Source organism: Perca fluviatilis, chromosome 16, assembly GCF_010015445.1.
Source record: "Perca fluviatilis chromosome 16, GENO_Pfluv_1.0, whole genome shotgun sequence".
NCBI classification, from domain to species: Eukaryota; Metazoa; Chordata; class Actinopteri; order Perciformes; family Percidae; genus Perca; species Perca fluviatilis.
This window is the reverse complement of record NC_053127.1, coordinates 21248736-21267090: the sequence shown is the minus strand read 5'-3', so window position 1 is coordinate 21267090 and position 18355 is coordinate 21248736. Positions and strand designations below refer to the sequence as shown.

At 40.2% G+C, this 18355-nt stretch overlaps 2 protein-coding genes and 1 non-coding gene across 3 annotated transcripts; 1 reads left to right on the top strand and 2 right to left on the bottom strand.

Moving 5' to 3' along the window:
• Positions 1-560: 560 nt before the first annotated feature.
• Positions 561-6271, bottom strand: zgc:165604 (uncharacterized protein LOC792578 homolog). The gene is made up of 7 exons (XM_039777199.1): positions 5960-6271; positions 4734-4888; positions 4230-4296; positions 3965-4096; positions 2631-2786; positions 1606-1728; positions 561-1504 (listed from the first exon to the last, which is right to left on the bottom strand). Exons 1-7 carry the CDS (start codon positions 6093-6095, stop codon positions 1308-1310), a joined length of 966 nt encoding a protein of 321 aa, XP_039633133.1. The 5' UTR covers positions 6096-6271; the 3' UTR covers positions 561-1307.
• Positions 6272-9802: 3531 nt separating this feature from the next.
• On the top strand, positions 9803-9894 carry LOC120544786. The gene has a single exon (XR_005636586.1). It is a non-coding gene; the product is annotated as a small nucleolar RNA SNORA17 (small nucleolar RNA).
• Positions 9895-10190: 296 nt separating this feature from the next.
• Positions 10191-18234, bottom strand: dlat (dihydrolipoamide S-acetyltransferase (E2 component of pyruvate dehydrogenase complex)). Its single transcript, XM_039778051.1, has 14 exons — positions 17980-18234; positions 16166-16267; positions 15960-16084; positions 15711-15867; positions 14840-14966; positions 14416-14597; positions 14136-14271; positions 13940-14007; positions 13277-13390; positions 12849-12956; positions 12617-12735; positions 11855-12017; positions 11558-11694; positions 10191-11467 (listed from the first exon to the last, which is right to left on the bottom strand). The coding sequence occupies exons 1-14, from the start codon at positions 18232-18234 to the stop codon at positions 11338-11340; spliced, it is 1923 nt and encodes a 640-aa protein (XP_039633985.1). The 3' UTR covers positions 10191-11337.
• Between the last annotated feature and the right edge of the window lie 121 nt (positions 18235-18355).

Here is an 18355-nt window from a genome sequence, read left to right as displayed (position 1 = left end):
TTCTTCACATTGAAATGTGCAGTTTGGGAAAAATCAATTAATACTTCTTTTGCACAAAATGTATCATACACCATCCCACTTTGTTATTGTTTTAGTTGTTTTGGCAGGGGGGGTCTTTTATTTAAGAACTTTTAAGTCGATGTTCAATGTTCTGTACAGTTTTTTTTTTTTATGTGATTTATCTTTTCCTCCTATTTAAATTAAAGGTTTTTGTGTCATCGTTTGCAAATCAACTGCTGTGAGTGATTTTTCTTTTTTATCCAGGGAATCTTAAGACTTTGCATTCATTTGTACTTCTTTTGAAACCATAACCGTTATAATAACTTCGGTGATCCGTTGACTTTTTGTCTAGTGTGCATCATCAGGTCTAAAGTAGTGCTTCAGTGCTGCATATTCTAAACCGGAAAGAAAAATCTGGTTAAAAGCAAAAAAGTAGTGTTTAGCAAGCAATTAACCTTCTTAAACTCTCACTCAGTTTACAGTTATCTGAAATATGCTGCCACTGATGCAGACATACAAACCTTTAAATAAGGAAAACGCAATAATGTGATGGCAGAAACTTATACTAAACCGTTTAATGTCACCTCTTCAGATATGTACTTTCTGCGGTTTCTTTTCTCTCTTACAGAGAAAACACACCTGATGGGCTTCTTCAGTCTGTTCCTTCTTGACACGGAGCTCTTACTCTACACAGCATGTCAGGCTGATTCTGTCGGGCAGCAGCCTTCTGCTTCAGCTCACCAGCCTCCAGCTCCTTCCTGGTCTACGCAGTAGTTTTCTCTCCAGTCTGTTAAGTGTGCTGCGACAACATTCATGTCCATGCGGTACTTGTGATCAACATCCAGTACTAATTTAATGTGCTGCCACACGAGTGTGCTTCTACAAATAGGCATTTTCTTACAGATTTGATATGTAAATGTAACCATAGTGACCTACACGTCTGCAGTCATGTTTGGACCGTGCTTGTCTTTTGGTTTATTTCTGGATAAATTATTAAGCCAGGGGATCTTGAGTTTTATCATGTAACTTTATTGGCCCCCTGATTCTGAGGGAATTTGGAAAAGCATGGAAGTATGCCGTACAACTGTAGATCATTCTTGTAACTAAAATACCACACCTATTGGAAACTTGGGCATTTATTTCAAAAGTTGATGCTGTACAGTAGTATGCAGGGAGCACTGGCTAGGCTGTAATCCATTCCAAAATCCGTTATTTATATGAAACCAAGTCTTGGAAGTCTTTTGTTTGATACCCGGGTAGGAGCATGTCTTTATCTTTTTTTTTTAATTCCTGTGGATGTTGAGAAATCAAACAAACGAGCGCTTCATCAGAGAAGGAGTATACCGTATCTCATTGTAACACTCCTCTTCTTTCCCTTCCCTCCACCCCCCGTCCTGTCCAGTGCGATGGAGCCACAGCACGAGCACCAGCAGCGCCAGTAACACCAAGCTCATGGACAAGGTGAGCAGCACACCCTGCAGCATGCCTGAAGAACTGTCTGGAGCTGCAGAGAAAGACAAAACAGTCGTAGTAAAAGGAAAATCCTTCAGGTGGCTGCAGTGAAAAGAGGCCGAGAGGATTATGGGTGAACAAAGATGCACTTACTGGTGTAGATGGAGAGGTTGACGTAGCAGTTTGCTGTTCCCAGGAGGTTAGTGGCAGAGCAGCGATACAGGCCGGACGTCTGAGATGACACATTGACAATTTGGACGGAGCCTGAGAGATCTCCTGAGAGAGAGAGGAGGAGAGACGGTGACATGACTGGTGTTGAACTAATAAGAGAAGATGAAACGTATGAGCTTAAAGGTGCGGTAGGTAGGATTGCAAAGATCCAGGACTTAGCCAAAATATTAGAACATCGACAACTTCCCAGTCTCCTAAGCCCCTCCCCCCACAAGGGAGAATGAATGTGTGTGCATGAGCAGTGATTGACATGCAGTTAGACACCTCCCTGGCCCTGACTGGTGCATCTGAACAGGGAGCGGTGGATTTTTGCAAATCGCACTAGGTAGGTGGTGCCAGAGGAGCCAGATTTTTTTATTTTTTTATTACCTGCTTCATGTAGTTCTACTTGAACATAGGGTCAGTTTCAGCAAATATGACAGAAAGTTAGTTTTATAAGTCTTAACTACTGCACCTTTAATGGTGTAAATTACTTCCTACAAATCGCATGCTTAAAGGAGCACTCCACTGATTTTACACAAAAAGTTTGGTTTACTCGTCGCTTAGCCTGTGAAAACAGTTGTATAATGTCTACTGTTGTTCTGGCGGAGCTTTGTCAAGTTTAATAAAATAAGCCTGATGATGTCATAATGATGTCATCAGGGTTGCCTTGTCTTGTAAGGGGGTGAATGACTTTGTATCAGTACTGAATATGCTTGTTGTAGTGTGTCATGTTGAGGCTTTATCACACTCCAATGGAGTAAAATTCAATTCAGATTAAATACAAGTTGTCTTGTACATTATTTTATAAACAATTCCCTGACATGTTTTGCTATCTTTGAGATCTTCAGTAGCCTTTAAAAAAAGAAATAATAATAATTACCTTCACGCAAGATGATTATGATTCTGCCAAAGAGTCCTTTGCGTGCAAGTGTGTGTGTGTGTGTGAGTGAGTGTGTAGCCCTGACCCTCCATGTTGATGGGAAGTGTGATTTCCTCTGGATTCACTTTATCCCAGCGGATCTCTGGAGTCGGGACGCCTTCCGCCACCGAGCAGGACAGCGTGACACTTCCTCCCATATCAATATCTCCATCCCACTGGCACACGGGCAGCGAAGGCGGAGCTACAAAAGTAATCAGGAGATGAGTTTCTAAAAGGATGTAATGCAGTGGAACTTTTGCAAATAGATCAAAGTGTTTCAATGTTTATTTATTGATTATTGTTTATTGAAATTCTTAAGAGGATAACCCGTTTTCGAGGGGGTCCTCGAGACATAAGACAAGGACAATACAGCACATGTACATTCACACTCGCTAGAGCTCTCCCCTCATCCCATCTATGTCCCACTGTGAGTCTAACCTGAACCGAGATTGTTTTACCTTTGCAGTCGTATTTCTCTACAAGTAGTTTTTTTTAAGACTTATTTATCTGGGATTGTATCACTTAACTGTAAAATTAACAGAATAATATTTACCAATTGTTAACCAGACTAAGAGTCTCCAGACATGCTGGTGGCTGGTTAGGCTCTACAGTAAACACAGCTTTGATTTTAATGCTAACATCAGCATGCTAGATTGCGCACAATGGGAATGCAGATTTAATGTTTACTATGTTCACAATCTAAGTGTAATGTTAGTATGCTAACATTTGATAATTAGCAGTAAGGAACAGCTGAGGTTGATGAATGCCATTAGTTCTGCAGGTATTTAAACCAAAGCATTGGAAAGATTTTAATTTTGACCCGATGTTGCAACCTAGACAAAAAGTCAACGGATCACCAAAGTCATAGTCTATATCCACGACGTTCCACTTCCTGGATTGATCCGTTGCCGCCGGAAATTCTGCCGGATGTCACTCTTTACAGCCGGATGTCCGTCACCTTCTGCTTTCTTTGTGTTAGAATTTTAAACTCCGGTTGATTTATGAGGACTATGGTTAACTGTGCCTCAGATCTCTGCAGGGTAATTCAAGACAGCTAGCTAGACTATCTGTCCAATCTGAGTTTTCTGTTGCACGACTAAAACAACCTTTGAACGTACACATGGGCAATCCATTAAATGTTGAAGTATTTCAGGCTGGACAAGTGGTGGACTGAATTAACCATGACTGGAGCCATGCTGCTAGCATATGCTATATCTTAACCTGTTTGGCCCTTCTATTTGGCAGATATGCAAATCAGCCTTAAATAATAAATAGATACATCCCTAATTTACAGTATATTCAATGATGATTGCTTCAAATGTGTAAGTGCCTTTGAACAGGCTTACTCTAGCTGAACTGGACAATATGTGACACACTTACCCAGAATACTAAGCTCCAGCTCTCCTATGCCGGGATCTGCCGTCTCTGGTGGATTATTGACCATGCAGCGGTAAATTCCAGCATCTGATACACGTGTGTCATTCAGGACAAGATCTGCACTCCAGGGAATACCTGCAGTTGGTTTACATTAAAGAATTGTGTTTTTATCCTATACAAAATTCACAGAATTATTTTTGAGAACTGTCCTTGAGAAGCAAATTCAAAAACATCCCAATTCAGATGAAAAGGATTTCACTGGTCATACCTGTAAAACCCACCCTGCCAATGAGTGAGGGGTCTTCAATCACCTGTCCATGGTCGTAAACAATCACCTGGAGGTGAGAGCAGCCATTAATAAGTAGTTTCAGACCATACAAATATGGAGAAGCTTGTTGTGTTTGGTATGATGTGGCTGTTTGCATCAGAATCACAATCAAGTTTCCTTTTGGAAAGATGTCATTACTTTTACCAACAGCTCCTGCAGTGAAGTTGTAGTTGCAGAAGACAAACAACTTAAAATAAATAAATAAAATAAACGTTCTCACCAAACCTTGTTATTCACATTGCAGCAGATTCTGTTTTTTTAGGATGGTGTGTTTTACCAGCTAGGAGGTTATGATAAAATACCTGATATAGGCCATGCTTGAAATATCTGTTCAATTTGTAAGGCTTGGCGTGCGTGCGTGCGTGCGTGCGTGCGTGCGTGCGTGCGTGCGTGCGTGCGTGCGTGCGTACGTGCGTGCATGCGTGCGTGTGTTGGGATTCAGACCTGTATTGGGATTTCTGGACTGGAGAAGGGTGCCAGGGTCCAGATAACGTTGAGTCTGGAGAGGGGGCTGGAGGTGAAGAAGGAGCAAGGCAGCACAACAACATCCCCTTGAACCACCTTTAGACTGGATTCCCTCATGGTTACCCTGAGTGCAACTGTGTCGATTAACATTGTGGGAAAGGACAAACAAAAATGAGTCACATAATACGAGAGACAGTTTATTGTAGGGATTATTTCTTTAATTCCATCATGTTTTATTCCGCTTTTAACTTCCCTTCTCTGTTGACGTGCAGACTGCACCGCTCCTCCTTCATTACTGAAATAATGACCCCCCTCCTCTCTGTCATCCCCAGGCCTTTTGTGTGTGTGTGTGTGTGTGTGTGTGTGTGTGTGTGTGTGTGTGTGTGTGTGTGTGTGTGTGTGTGTGTGTGTGTGTGTATTCAGCGTGCATATTAGTTTGTTAATTACACTTGACAGCTTTGAGGGTGAGCCAACCCCGTCACAGACTGAGTGGAACAACAGTCCACTTCACTGGGATGTGTTCATGAACATAGGCCTACTGTCAATTCACGACATGTTGTCTCCATCACCAGTTTCTAAACAGCAGTCTGTATAGAGTCTTTCAAATCAAGACACTCAATATGACAAACATAGGCTTTATTTGATATAAGTCCGTATTAAATCGGGCTGATTTTCAGTAGTAGCCCACACTAAATGCAAATGTAACATTTAGTTAATTAGTTTGACGAAGCTCATCAGTCTAAAGCAAAGCCATTTTTGTACACAATTTTCCATTGCCAATTGAAAAAAAAAAGTAGGCCTACAACTAAATTGTTAATATATATATATATTTTTTTTTTACAACAGACACTTTTAGTATAGTATTTTTTTTTATCTGCAACCTCAAACGTCAAACATATCTGTCCAAAAACTCCATGGTGTACAGCTAAGTCATATCGGTCTACTTTTAACTATAAACTCTAATTGGGGTCTACACTGTCAATTATAAGGGTTTGCGTCCCTGTATTTGCAACAGAATAACACATTTAAAAAGTAAATTCTTTCTTTTCTTTTTCACAAAGTTAAATCCATGTGAAGAATTTCAGACCAGAAGCAACTATTCTTGTAGCTTTGCAGATCCCTCAAACACTTTAAACTACCAACATTTCTCATCTTGTCTTCCTGAATTTGTGTCAAAGCTTACGACAGAACACAGGTATACTCACCATTCTCCAGAGCGGTAAAACACACACACAGGGTCCACAGCACCCATCTTGCAGAAGAGCCCATAGCTGAGAGACACAGAGACAGGCAGTCCTCTCTCCCCCTGTGTACGAGCTGGTGGCCAAAATATCTAGGCATGCATAATTAATCTATTGTGCGGTGCAACCTACCCCACCCTCTATTTTCACTCTCACTTTATTCTCTCGGTCTCATCACCTCATTGTGTTTGTTCAGCCTGTTCTCATGACCTGTTCTCAACCATTCGTTTAAAAAGCTACAAAACGTTTTTTGCTGTATTATTCATTACATTGACGGCCGCTGCATAAGAACGTGGCTGGCCGCAGAAGGGGGGTGGTCGAGGTGGATGGGTGGGCGTTCTACAGGACTTTCAAGCCAGAGGAGTTCGCTTCCTGGGGAAAACTAAAGCCTTTCACCCTGGAAATGCTCTTAACTAGTCGTTTTGGTGCCTAATCTTAACTTTCGTCGCAGCAAAACACTCATATTTTGTGGACTAAATTTAAACGAAACGACCAGCAGCTCGCGGTGCTTTCTACCCGGCTCAAACTCACCTATTTTCGGGTAACTGAACCACCAACTACGCTGATACAACGAAGGTCTGTAGCGGCTTAAACAACTAGCAACTGCCGCTCGGTGTAGCTCGTAGCCACTAGCCAGCCTCCTAATTTCGTAGGATATCATAGTTTTGGTGTGCATACATTTTTGTATGATATCATACGGAACATTCATGAGAATACATTGGTTGGTTTGTTACACTAAAGTTGTCAGATAAGGATTTTAAGTCATATTAACGGCACATTTTTTTCAACATTTCTTTATGACTTTTTCTGACATACTATGACCTTTTTCAACATACGATGACTTTTTTGACATAGGCTATTATACTTTGACTTTTTTCGACAAACTACACTATGACTTTGTTCGAATATTCTGTGACTTTTTATAACATTTTTTTGACATACTATACTATTACTTTTTCATGACTTTTTATTATATTTTTCGACACACTGTGCTGTTACTTGTTCTATAGCTTAGTCTGTTAGGGGACTGGTTAGCTATTCTTAGGTTTGGAGTTTGATTCCCATGAAGTGCTCATCTTTTGTGTCCAGAGGAAAGTCACACTATACTATGACTTTTTTCGACACACTATAATATAATTTTTTTATGACTTCCATCCATCCATCCATCCATCCATCCATCGTCAACCACTTTTATGACTTATTTCAACATATTTACTTTAGTTTAGTCTGTTAGAAGACTGGTTGGAAAGTCACACTATACTATGATTTTTTTATGACTTTTTTGACATTCTATTCTGACTTTTTCATGATTTTTTTCGACATACTATACTATGACTTTTTATGTCTTTTTTTGATATAATACACAATGAACTGTTCTATATCTCAGCCTATTAGAAGATTAGTTAGGGTGTCTTAGGTTGGGAGTTTGATTCCCATCAAGTGCTTATCTTTTTTTTTTAAGTAAGATGTCCAGAGGAAAGTCACACTATGACTTCATTATGACTTTTTTGTCATACTATTCTTTGACTTTTCAACATACCATACTATGACTTTTTTCAACATACTATACTATGACGTTTTTATGTCTTTTTTCGACATACAATACTCTGACTTTTTTATGACTTTGACATACTATACTATGACTAATTTTGATATACTATAACTTTATTATACTATGACTTGTTCTTTACCTCAGTCTGTTAGAAGACAGGTTGGGGTGGCTTAGGTTGGGACTTTGATTCCCATCAAGTTCTTCTTTCTTTGTTTTGAGTCGGATGTACAGAGGAAAGTCACACTATACTATGACTTTTTTATGAATTTTTCATGATTTTTTCTACATACTATACTATGACTTTTTTTCAACATACCATACTATGACTATTGATTAATTTTATCAACATACTATACTATGATTTTTTTCGTCATACTATACTATGACTTTATCACTTTTTTAAAATACTATAGTATAGTGTGTCAAAAAAAGTCTTAAAAAAGTCATGGTATTGTATGTATGAAAAAGTTATGAAAAAGTCACAGTATGGTATGTTGAAAAAAGTCATGAACGGGGTGACCTCTAGCTCACCCAGTAAGAGCGTGCGCTGAGGCCTTTCCTGGGTTCGAAGCCGACCTGCGGCCCTTTGCTGCGTGTCATCCCCCATCTCTCTCCCACCTTTCCTATCTAGCCACTGTCACTCTGAAATAAAGGGAAAAAGCCCCCCCCCCAAAAAAAAGTCATGAACAAGTCATAGTATAGTATGTCAAAAATAGTCATAGCATAGTATTTTGTAAAAAGTCAGTTTAGTGTTGAAACAAATCAGAGTAGTGTAACTTTCCTCTGGACATCTGACTTAAAAAAAAGATAAGCACTTGATGGGAATCAAACTCCCAACCTAATACAGCCTGACCAGTTTTCTAACAGGCAGAGCTATAGAACATGTCACAATATAGTATGTCAAAAAAAAGTCATAAAAAGTCATAGTATAGTGTGACTTTCCTCTGGACATCTGACTTAAAATAAAGATAAGCACATGATGGAAATCAAACTCCCAACCTAAGACACCCCAACCTGTCTTCTAACATACTGAGCTAAAGGACAGGTCATAGTATATTTGTGAGTCACATATTTTACATTTGTAAAAAAAAAAAAGTCATAAAAACGTATAGTATAGTATGTCAAATAAAGTTATGAATAAGTCATAGTATGGTATGTTGAAAAAAGTCAAAGTATGTTGAAAAAAATCATGAAAAAGTCATAATAAAGTCAAAGTACAGTATGTTGAATAAAGTCATAGAATAGTATGTCAAAAAAGTCATAGTATAGTGTGATTTTGCTCTGGACATCCGACTCAAAAAATAGATAACTTGATGGGAATCAAATTCCCAACCGAATACACCACAACCAGTCCAAACAACAGATGTCATTGAGGTGATATAAGGTTACATGCTTTTGCCTCAAGAACCCTTTTTTACTTGACTTACTTTTTTTTTTTTTTTTTAAGATATTTCATTTCCCTTTGCACTTTTTCTGCTCAAACACTCAAATAATTTGGTTCGATAAAAAGCATTAGTGGACCACTGTTGCCAATAAGCCATGATTGGTTCAATTTGTATCTTGTGTCACCGAACCCTGTAGCATCCCAAATCAGCCCTTTCATTCTTGGAAAAAAAAAGCACTTATCTGTGCAGTGATTCAAGGCAGTTAAGGATCCAAGGTTGTCACTGGTGTGAGGCAATGTTAAAAAATTAGTTTTTGACACATCTGATGATAAGGACATTATGTAAGTTATGAGCTATATGCTAAACAAAATGCCATCACGGTTGCTTTTTGATGGATTTGCATTAAATGTATTAGTTGTCCATGACCCACATACAGTAAGTATTAGTTTTATTAAGATATAAAGTGTAAGTGAAAAAAAAAAAGGGATAAAAAAAGAAAAAACTAGTCGATCTGCCTGCCAAGTCCTCCAATGATTATCCAAATATGTTCCAGTTTAGTTTAGCTTCTCCAGTCTCAGCCTAATGTCACATTGTTGAAATTCCAAATAGCCAGTTGACCTATAAAGCAAATTTAATGAGGTCCATATGGGAATATGAAGAAACTGTTAAACACAAATGAGCATTCTGATGATTTTGGGAGTTTCTTAATGACTGTACATACATGGCTTGTTGGCAACAGTGGTCCACTAATGCTATTTATCGAACCAAATTAGTTGAGTGTTTGAGCAGAAAAAGTGCAAAGGCAAATGAAATATCTTTAAAAAGAAAAAAAAAAGATTCAAGTCAAGTAAAAAAGGCTTATCAGTGTTTTTTGCCCCCAACGGTGCCTACCAGGCAGCGCTGCCTGGAAGGCGCCGTTGGGAGGTACAGGTTAGTAAGGTTAGGGTTAGGTGCCTTGAAGGCAGCGGTCGCAGCGCTGCCTGAAAGGAGCAGTTGGGGGTAAAAAACACCATCAAGCGTAAAAGGGTTCTTGAGGCAAAAGCATGTGACCTCATATTATATCACCTCAACGACATCTGTTGTTTGGACTCCTGTCATTTTTTATCTTTCCCTTCTTTAAATTAAATACAAAGAAATGTTAAATACTGGGGCAGTCTGAGCACATTTTCAGGTGCTGTGGATTTGGTATTGTGTGTGGGACTGCATGAATCAGCATGAGAGCTGACCAAGATATTGAAAAAATATACAAACAAGGAGGTTGACTGCAGGCATAGATCTTTACTTTATCCATTTGGTATGCAGCATTAATCAAAAAGGGCTGAGCAGGTCAGTAGTTTCTTGGACTACTAGTTAAATATATATATTTTTTTTTAAATTTCCAAAATATTTCAGGATTTTTTTGTGATGACAGTTTTTATTCCTAACTGCTTTAATTTGGGCTCTTATAAAAACCCAAACCAAAGAGCATATGGCACAAGATTGACTTCTCCCAATTTATTCAAATACCAAATAACATATCCAGGACCAGCTTTGTGCATTTCAGCAGTGAAATAAAGAATATTTCAAAGGTGTTATACTTACAGACTAGAAAATAAAACATCCCCACCGAAGAGAGATAATTGACAAAACCGTTCTGTACTTCTTTTAAGAGTGTTTGTTACCACAGGTAAATTATATGATGAGGCCTCATTACAGCTCGGTTGTTTCAACCAAACAGCTCCCCACTATATACACACAGCACTGGGTTTATCCCACAGTGAAGATTATACACACAGAAGAATCAATCCACGGAAAACACACTAAACATTTCAATGTTGTGTGTGTCCACTAAACAGAAACAGGTGTGTGTGTGTGTGTGTGGATCTTGACTCTGTGGGTCTCAAAGTTAACTTACATTTAGCTCCATCCTCCAAATTCACAACCCCTTACTCAAAAGACTGGAACCAACAGATATCTGCACTTCCCATTGTCTTTATCGCATTCACACAAAAATCACAGATTAAAGTGTGTAGAAATACACACACACACCTACGTCTCTGGATAAATATGTTCTCTGGTGGACATGTAACATTTCCCTTTGTAAAACATTATCAATGTTTTAGTGACATATGACCGGCCTCTATTCTAATATAAATTGTACCTAATTCTGGTCTCTCATGAGACGGGGCCTCAATAAATAGAGTATGAGTGAGAGAAGAGCGAGAGGAAAGGAGAGAAAGAGACAGGAGGGACAGCAGGACAGACAGGTAAGCGGAGTGAGTTCTGCCTCTTCCCCTTCAGGGTAACTGGGAGTGACCTGGTGGCAGGCTGGCCAATCACAGGAGGATTCAGACCGGTTTAGACCAATCAGATCACTTCAGTGAGAGGCCTCTGCCTGTTGCTGCGGTTTAGGCAGTACAGTCCAATCACAACAGCATGGTGACAGGTTTCTCCAGGAACTTGCGGAACTCTGCCAGCCACTGCGCGCCGACCGCTCCGTCCACCACTCTGTGGTCGCAGCTCAGCGTCACCGACATCATGCTGGCCACGTCGAACCTGCAATACCCAAATTGACGCTGCATCAGATTCAAATTTAGAAATGCAGTATGTCCAACTTGTTATTAGTATTGTGGTCATGACACTGACCCTTTTTCATTATCAGCAGGCATCAGCCGTTTCTCTGAGCCCCCGACGGCGAGGATACAGGCCTGAGGGGGGTTGATTATCGCGGAGAAGTTCTTGATGCCAAACATCCCCAAATTAGAGATTGTGAATGTACCTCCCTGGAGCAAAAAAAAAAAACACATCGGAGAAGAACGTTTCAATTTGCTGGTTCACTAGATAAATAAAATATGCATAAAATTAATCATCCTACATGCCAAACTCCTGAAATTGAAAAAAAAAAAAATACTTGTACAAACAGAATCGGATTACGTGTTGTACCTGGAACTCGTGTGGCTGCAGTTTGCCTTCTCTGGCTTTGGCAGCGAGAGCCGACACATCGGAGCTGATGGCAGCCAGTCCTTTGGTGTGGGCGTTAAACACTATAGGCGTGATGAGACCGTTGGCTGTGCTCACAGCTACACTCAGGTCTACTACATGATTCCTGGAAACATTGAATTAAGTCATGATGACAGCACAGAAATTTGGTAAATTTGTTTCTAAACTGAGAGAAGAGTTGAACAAATATTAGTGCTTTGAGTGCCCCCTACTGCCACAATAGTGCAGCTACACTTTAAGAGACCAATATCGAAGAACAAGGTCACAGTGTTATTATTCCAATCTAAAAATGCTGCCGTTTTTCTTTTGTACCCCCTCTTATGTTGGTCTTTTGGTCTTTTTTTTTCCTTTAAATGACTGTATCGTGGAACAATTATACGGTGCTTGTACACTTAAGACACTTGAACAGTGATGCATTCATTCGTCTGGATGTTACCATGGATTTGAGTGACAGAATTCAAATTTAAGAATTAAAGATTTTTGTCTAACAAAATGTGAAGAAATAATTCAACCGTGACAGGTTGACTGGGTTTGAAAACTTTGGTTGATGAAGATGGATTGTTGGCAAGTAAAACTTTGTGTACTATGACCAGGTCACATCTGCGAGCCAAAGATTAGTAGGTCTAAAAACCAAGAGAACATATTTCCTGTTGACTGTATATTTTGCATGTGTTTGGATAGGCCAGTTTATGTGTTTTTACTCACTGGCGGATGACCGTGTCCATCCAGGAGGAGTTGCACTCGGGGACCTTGAGGCAGGACAGAGCGCTGGCTTTGATGATGAAGTCATTCACACTAAGCTTGATATTCTGGGCTTTCACCTCCTGCAGAGACAAGGCGAGGTTGTTCAAGAGACACAGGAAATAATTATTATTTTATTCTTAGGTCAGGGGGAAAAAATAATTTCCTGTCTGTCGGTTCACAAGCACAAACTCACAGCGTTGAGTTCTTTCCGAAGCTCGAGCACTTGGTCCATGTTGACATCTACAGAAAGATAATAGTGGGGGATCGTTTGCTTGGACTGCATCAACCTCTGAGCGATGACCTGCAGGAGAGACACATATATGCACTTCAGCTTTGATCCATAATTCATCATGGACAGGAATAAGATGTGGTAGCTGAGCCTGTGTTGATATCTGTCTTCAGGGCAAAATGTGGAAGCACGGGTCAGAGATAACAGAGCTACACTGTGAAAGCCCCTCAGGATGTTTGCCTCACAGCACTCAATAACACCAGCACCAAACCCTGCATAGAAGGAGCGTGTCATGTATTACACTGGACTGCTATCAGAGGTGTTTGAGCAGGACAGGAAGTCCTCATCGAACACACTGGACTACCAAAAGCCAGGAGTGTGTTGGCTCTCACCTTGCGGATGTTGCTGATAGGGATGTCTGTGAAGGTCCCAGCTGGTGCAGCAGGAGCTGCAGCAGGTGCAGGAGCAGCACGAGCTGCAGCTGGAGCAGGAGCAGCCGCTACGGCCTGCCAAAGGAAATGATTTAATTTGCATTTAAAAACGAATTACAAACAAACCTTGAGGCACATACAGTATGACACCAACATTTTGAGAGTTCAAAAGTAAGGTAAAAATTATATTTGTGATTATTTTGCCAGCGTGGATGATTTGAAGACCAAAACCCTTTAGCTTATTGTAATGTAATAACATCTGGAGGCACAAAAACACAAAATAAATTAAACATTTTGATGTGTCTGAAATAATTTCACACAGCTCAAGGTCTTTAAATTGCTCATTTTGTTTAACCAATAGTCCAAACTCCGAAAGAATTTAATAACATAAAACCGAAGAAAAAAACAGAAAAAGCAGCAAATTCTTGTATGTTCGAAGCTAGAAACAGAGAACGTCTGGCATTTAGACTTCATGAATGACATAATGATTAATCCATTAAACAAAATAGTTTCAGCACTACATTCTTATATTAAACACATATGAAAAATCAATTATGGAAATTGAAGTTGTTACATATGATTAAACAGGATTACACGTGCAGAAAAAGTGTGAGCGTCACTTACAGGTGCAGCCTTTGGTGGAACAAAGCTGTCAATGTCTTTCCTGGTGATGCGCCCATCAGGACCAGAGCCTGAATAGAAAATAGCACAACGTACAGTACATAAAATATTTTACCATTGTTTTCTCTAGCTCTGTATTTAAATTATTCATTTTCTACCAATGTAGATCTTAACGAATCCCTGCGTCTTGGTTACTTACCACTGACCTGTGCCAGGTCGATTCCTTTCTCAGCAGCGAGTTTCTTGGCAAGTGGGCTGGCAAACACACGACCTTTCCTGGGTGCTGCTGGGGCAGCGGCAGCAGGACTGGGTGTTGCAGCAGCTGGAGCTGCAGCCTGGAACATAAATACAAACACTCATAAATCACATTCATACCTGTACCAGCAATCTTAAACTGAATAGAGGCCAAATTCAGGAAGTTTTCGTGAGTACTTTGTTACAATGTAACTTTGAAAGTAAAAGCGGTATGTGTGTCTCACTGGTGCTGGTGCTAGAGGTGGTGTGGAAACCTCTGCCACCCCAATCTCTGCATAATTCTTGAAGGCAGCAATGTCACTCTCTTTCTCTACAATGATGCAGAGCGGCATTCCCAGGGGAACATCCCGAGTTCCCTCTGGCACCATGATTTTGGCTAAATATCCCTCCTCCTGCACCTCAAAGCCTGCACACAAACACATGAGAGGGACATGTTGGGCAAGGTGAGCTTTTCCTGTCAGGCTGTAATTCAGGATACAAGACAGTTGTGACAAGGATAGCTTCTGATATGGGACACCTGCATCACACATGGCATGATAATTTAAAAACAAGAATTTACCAGATGTTAAAAAAAACTGTAATGCTCTGTCGTGCACTGCACAGTGCAAATATGTCAGGACTGAGGTGTTTTTGTCAGTTTTTGTTTACCGATGGTCGCCTTGTCAGTCTCGATCTCAGCCAGCAGATCTCCTTCACTCAGCTTCTCTCCCACCTTCTTCTCCCAGCGCTGCACTGTTCCCATTGTCATGGTGGGAGAGAGGGCAGGAAGTGTGATCTGTAACACACACAAACGTGATAACAGAAGAAATTATGTAAGTGTGACATCCTCGGTTCGAGTCTGGATGGGGACATTTGATTGAGAAGCGTCTAACAAATTAAAGCTTCTCCCTAGCTTCTTATAATGGTCTTTCTCATTAAATGATAAAAAACACCTTTCCTACCCAAATGTAATACTGACTTCAACTGATAACAATTTGTTTTAATTCTCATTAAGGGCAAACCTACTTTCGGAATTTTTCCACAAGCTAACACCTAATACCAACATTTAAAAGTTAGCGTCAGAGACACACAAATCATTTTTCAATTCAAAACCTCCAAAGACATACTCTAATAAATGCACAGAAGATCACAAATTATGCTTAAGGTTTTGGTTTCACTCATCAAATGTAAAGCCACTATTTCTGTATACATTTTGTATGTGACTATAACATAGTCCTACTATTCTGATGGCATACATTTTTGTTTATTGAAAAACAAAATTGGTGCCGTCTATGTGTTGCTTTCAGCCTGTTCATCTCATTACTCTATACATAGTTGTTTTAAATTTTAGGATTTGCCACAGATGAAAAAGTATCACCATATAACTCCATTCTGCTGCCCTGCTCTAACATGCAGTAGACACACAATGATCTAACATTCAGACATTACTGAAAAACCCTGATAAAATTTACAGCACACTGTGACTGTAAACATAATCTACACTACTCTACACCCGACTGTAATTTGTTTATGTAAGAACCTTCATGTGTGTTGGGTAAGAGCTTCCCGGGGCTGCAGGAGGAGCAGCAGCAGCAGGAGGAGGAGGAGGAGGAGCGGAGGCAACAGGTGAAGGACCAGCACCAGCTGCTTGAAGTGACTCCAATGTTACGTCCTTAAAGGCTGGGATAAGGTCAGGGCTGCAGGGGGAAATATAAACACAGATATAAGACATATAATTACACAAAGCATAACCACATCTACACAGAAACAGAACAGGACAGAAACTTACCTGTCAACTGTGATGCAGATTACAGATCCGATAGTGACATCTCTGGTCCCTTCAGGAACCAGGATCTTTGCCAGATAGCACTCCTCCATCATCTCAAAACCTACAGTGGCCTTGTCAGTCTCCACCTACAACAACAGAAACATTTTAAAAAGTGTATAGTGACGAATTTCGTACAAGAATATGGGAACACACACACAGCTCCTAACCTCAGCTATAAGTTCGCCCTCCCTGATTTTTTCGCCCTCCTTCTTCTCCCAGCGAGCGATTGTTCCAGTCTGCATGGTGGGTGACAGTGCAGGAAGCTCCACCTGATAAACACAAAACAAATTCCAGGAGTTCAAGAATTAAGGAGTGATGAGGAAGTACCTATTTCACCTGGTGGCTAATCAAATATCAAAGAAAAAGGACATTTAATTCAACAATTCAAAGAATACACTGGGGCTTCATGATAAGGAATTGCAAATACTGGCAAATGTCAGGTGTTGTAACCTTAGTTGCTACATCATCTTGCTCAATAAATGACCCTCATACCACTTTTCACCGCATTTCACCACATCTGTGATGTTTTGCGGTAGCTTTCAAGGTCATGTAACATCCGATAGTAGATATACACAAGTGCTACCAATACAGAGACAGATACACACATAGAGGGGTTCCCAAACATCAAATCACAATTTGTTTTCATTTTTCCAGCCGTCTTATTAATAATGCGTGCATTGCGTTGTGGGACAATGGCGTACATCAACAGCAAACTGCAAAAACAACAGCAAAAATCACGTTTATTTTATAGACAAATACAGACTTTAATAGAATACTTACTTTGTCACTTTGTGACCATATTACATACTCAAAACCCGCTTAGAATTATTATGCAGTATGGAAATGACCCAAAGCACTCAACAAGTCTCTCAGAGAAATAACATCTGGATGGGCGAATCAAATCTCACGATATTCTTGACCAATAACATCAATCAACAATTTATGCTTCCACAAAATATTTTCATAATGAGATTTTAGATAAATAATCATTAATAATGTGGATATAATGACTAAGTGGGTAAAGGCAACTTACAGAAAAGCTTGAACAGCCAACAGAAAATGACATCCCTTTACTGTGATGCAGCCTTTAAAACCAGGAAAAGACAACGCTTACCATATTTCCATATTACGATATCCAAAATCTAAAACGATACTTAGTCTCATATTACAATATTGATATAATATCGAAACATTGCCCAGCCCTAATCTGCAGCATGATCGATATATATGAAATATGGGGTAAAAACAAATGCATTTTGTCAAATGTAGAGTCCTAAAATTACTACATGAACATCAAAGTTGCAGCATCATTTCTATTCACTGAGAGCAGTTCAGTTTAAGCATGTTCTGTTTACATGCATGCTGGTGTGCTACAGATTGCAATTAGAATTAAAGTCAAATCTGGATTTCTGTCAGGTGTGGTGAACCGGAGTCTGAAATACATTCAAGTGTTTTTTTTTCTTGTTTCTTTTGCAATATACCTTTCTGTTTTGGACTGGGTACCCCACTGGTGCCTATTCACACAGGAAGAAAACAGCTCTGGTGCACCAAAGGCATTGAATAACGTATAAATGTAATATAATTGAAAGTGAATCTATTTAATTCATATAAAACTGATTTTAGGCTAGATGTTATATCTCAAATGTCAATGTACCAACTTCTAATGGTTCACCTAATGACATTAAATTAATATTTTAGTATATGCTGTTGTTGAAAATTTCTGAATTAGGAGTAGCCTAACCCCCCTTGAGATGCAGCATCTGGTTTTCGAGGGGGTCCTTAATATAATTAATATCGTTAACGTTAGCTATTTGCAGAATTGACTTAACAGTTGCAACGGCTGTATTTAACAGCCATGAGTGACAAAGTGTGCTTGGTACATCACAGCGCTATCTATCTAATGCTACCTGGGGAGGTCATGCTAGCTCTAACCGTGAACATTGGTGCTATAGCAACCGGACAACTGGTCAGGTAACGTTACCTTCTGGTGCGGCGGCAGGCTGTAGTAACGCTTGCTCTGACAGCTGCCTGTCAGATGGGGTAACCGCAGCAGAGTTCCCCTGTGGCTGAAGCCGGAGCCCAAATACACGGTCCGGGACCCCGCTCCGCAGTGAAGCCGCCTCAGTGAACCGGCTCCGGGCACGGAGCGGGAGCTGAGCGTAGCAGGCCCGGTCGGGAGGGCACGGGGACAGCGGAGCCCGGCGGACGGCCTGAGCCGCAGGATGAGACGAAGCATTTCGCAGCAGTTAAAACGCTACACAGAGGTGTTAAATAATGTATGTATCTTACACCGGCATCAGATATATGCTGGCACCGGGTGTCTCTGTGCCTCGAGAACCTTATCCTCACTTTCTAAT

Bases quoted from the DNA above. Each gene is read 5' to 3' on its own strand.
- zgc:165604 (XM_039777199.1), bottom strand. From the start codon at position 6,095: ATGCCTAGATATTTTGGCCACCAGCTCGTACACAGGGGGAGAGAGGAC. The intron at 4,297-4,733 runs GTCTGAATCCCA...TCTCACCTCCAG, and splicing joins GTCCAGAAATCCCAATACAG to GTGATTGTTTACGACCATGG. The intron at 2,787-3,964 runs GTAAGTGTGTCA...TTACTTTTGTAG, and splicing joins GCTGGAGCTTAGTATTCTGG to CTCCGCCTTCGCTGCCCGTG.
- dlat (XM_039778051.1), bottom strand. From the start codon at position 18,234: ATGCTTCGTCTCATCCTGCGGCTCAGGCCGTCCGCCGGGCTCCGCTGT. The intron at 14,008-14,135 runs GTAAGTAACCAA...TTTTCTATTCAG, and splicing joins CGACCTGGCACAGGTCAGTG to GCTCTGGTCCTGATGGGCGC. The intron at 12,957-13,276 runs GTGAGAGCCAAC...TCTCTCCTGCAG, and splicing joins CTATCAGCAACATCCGCAAG to GTCATCGCTCAGAGGTTGAT.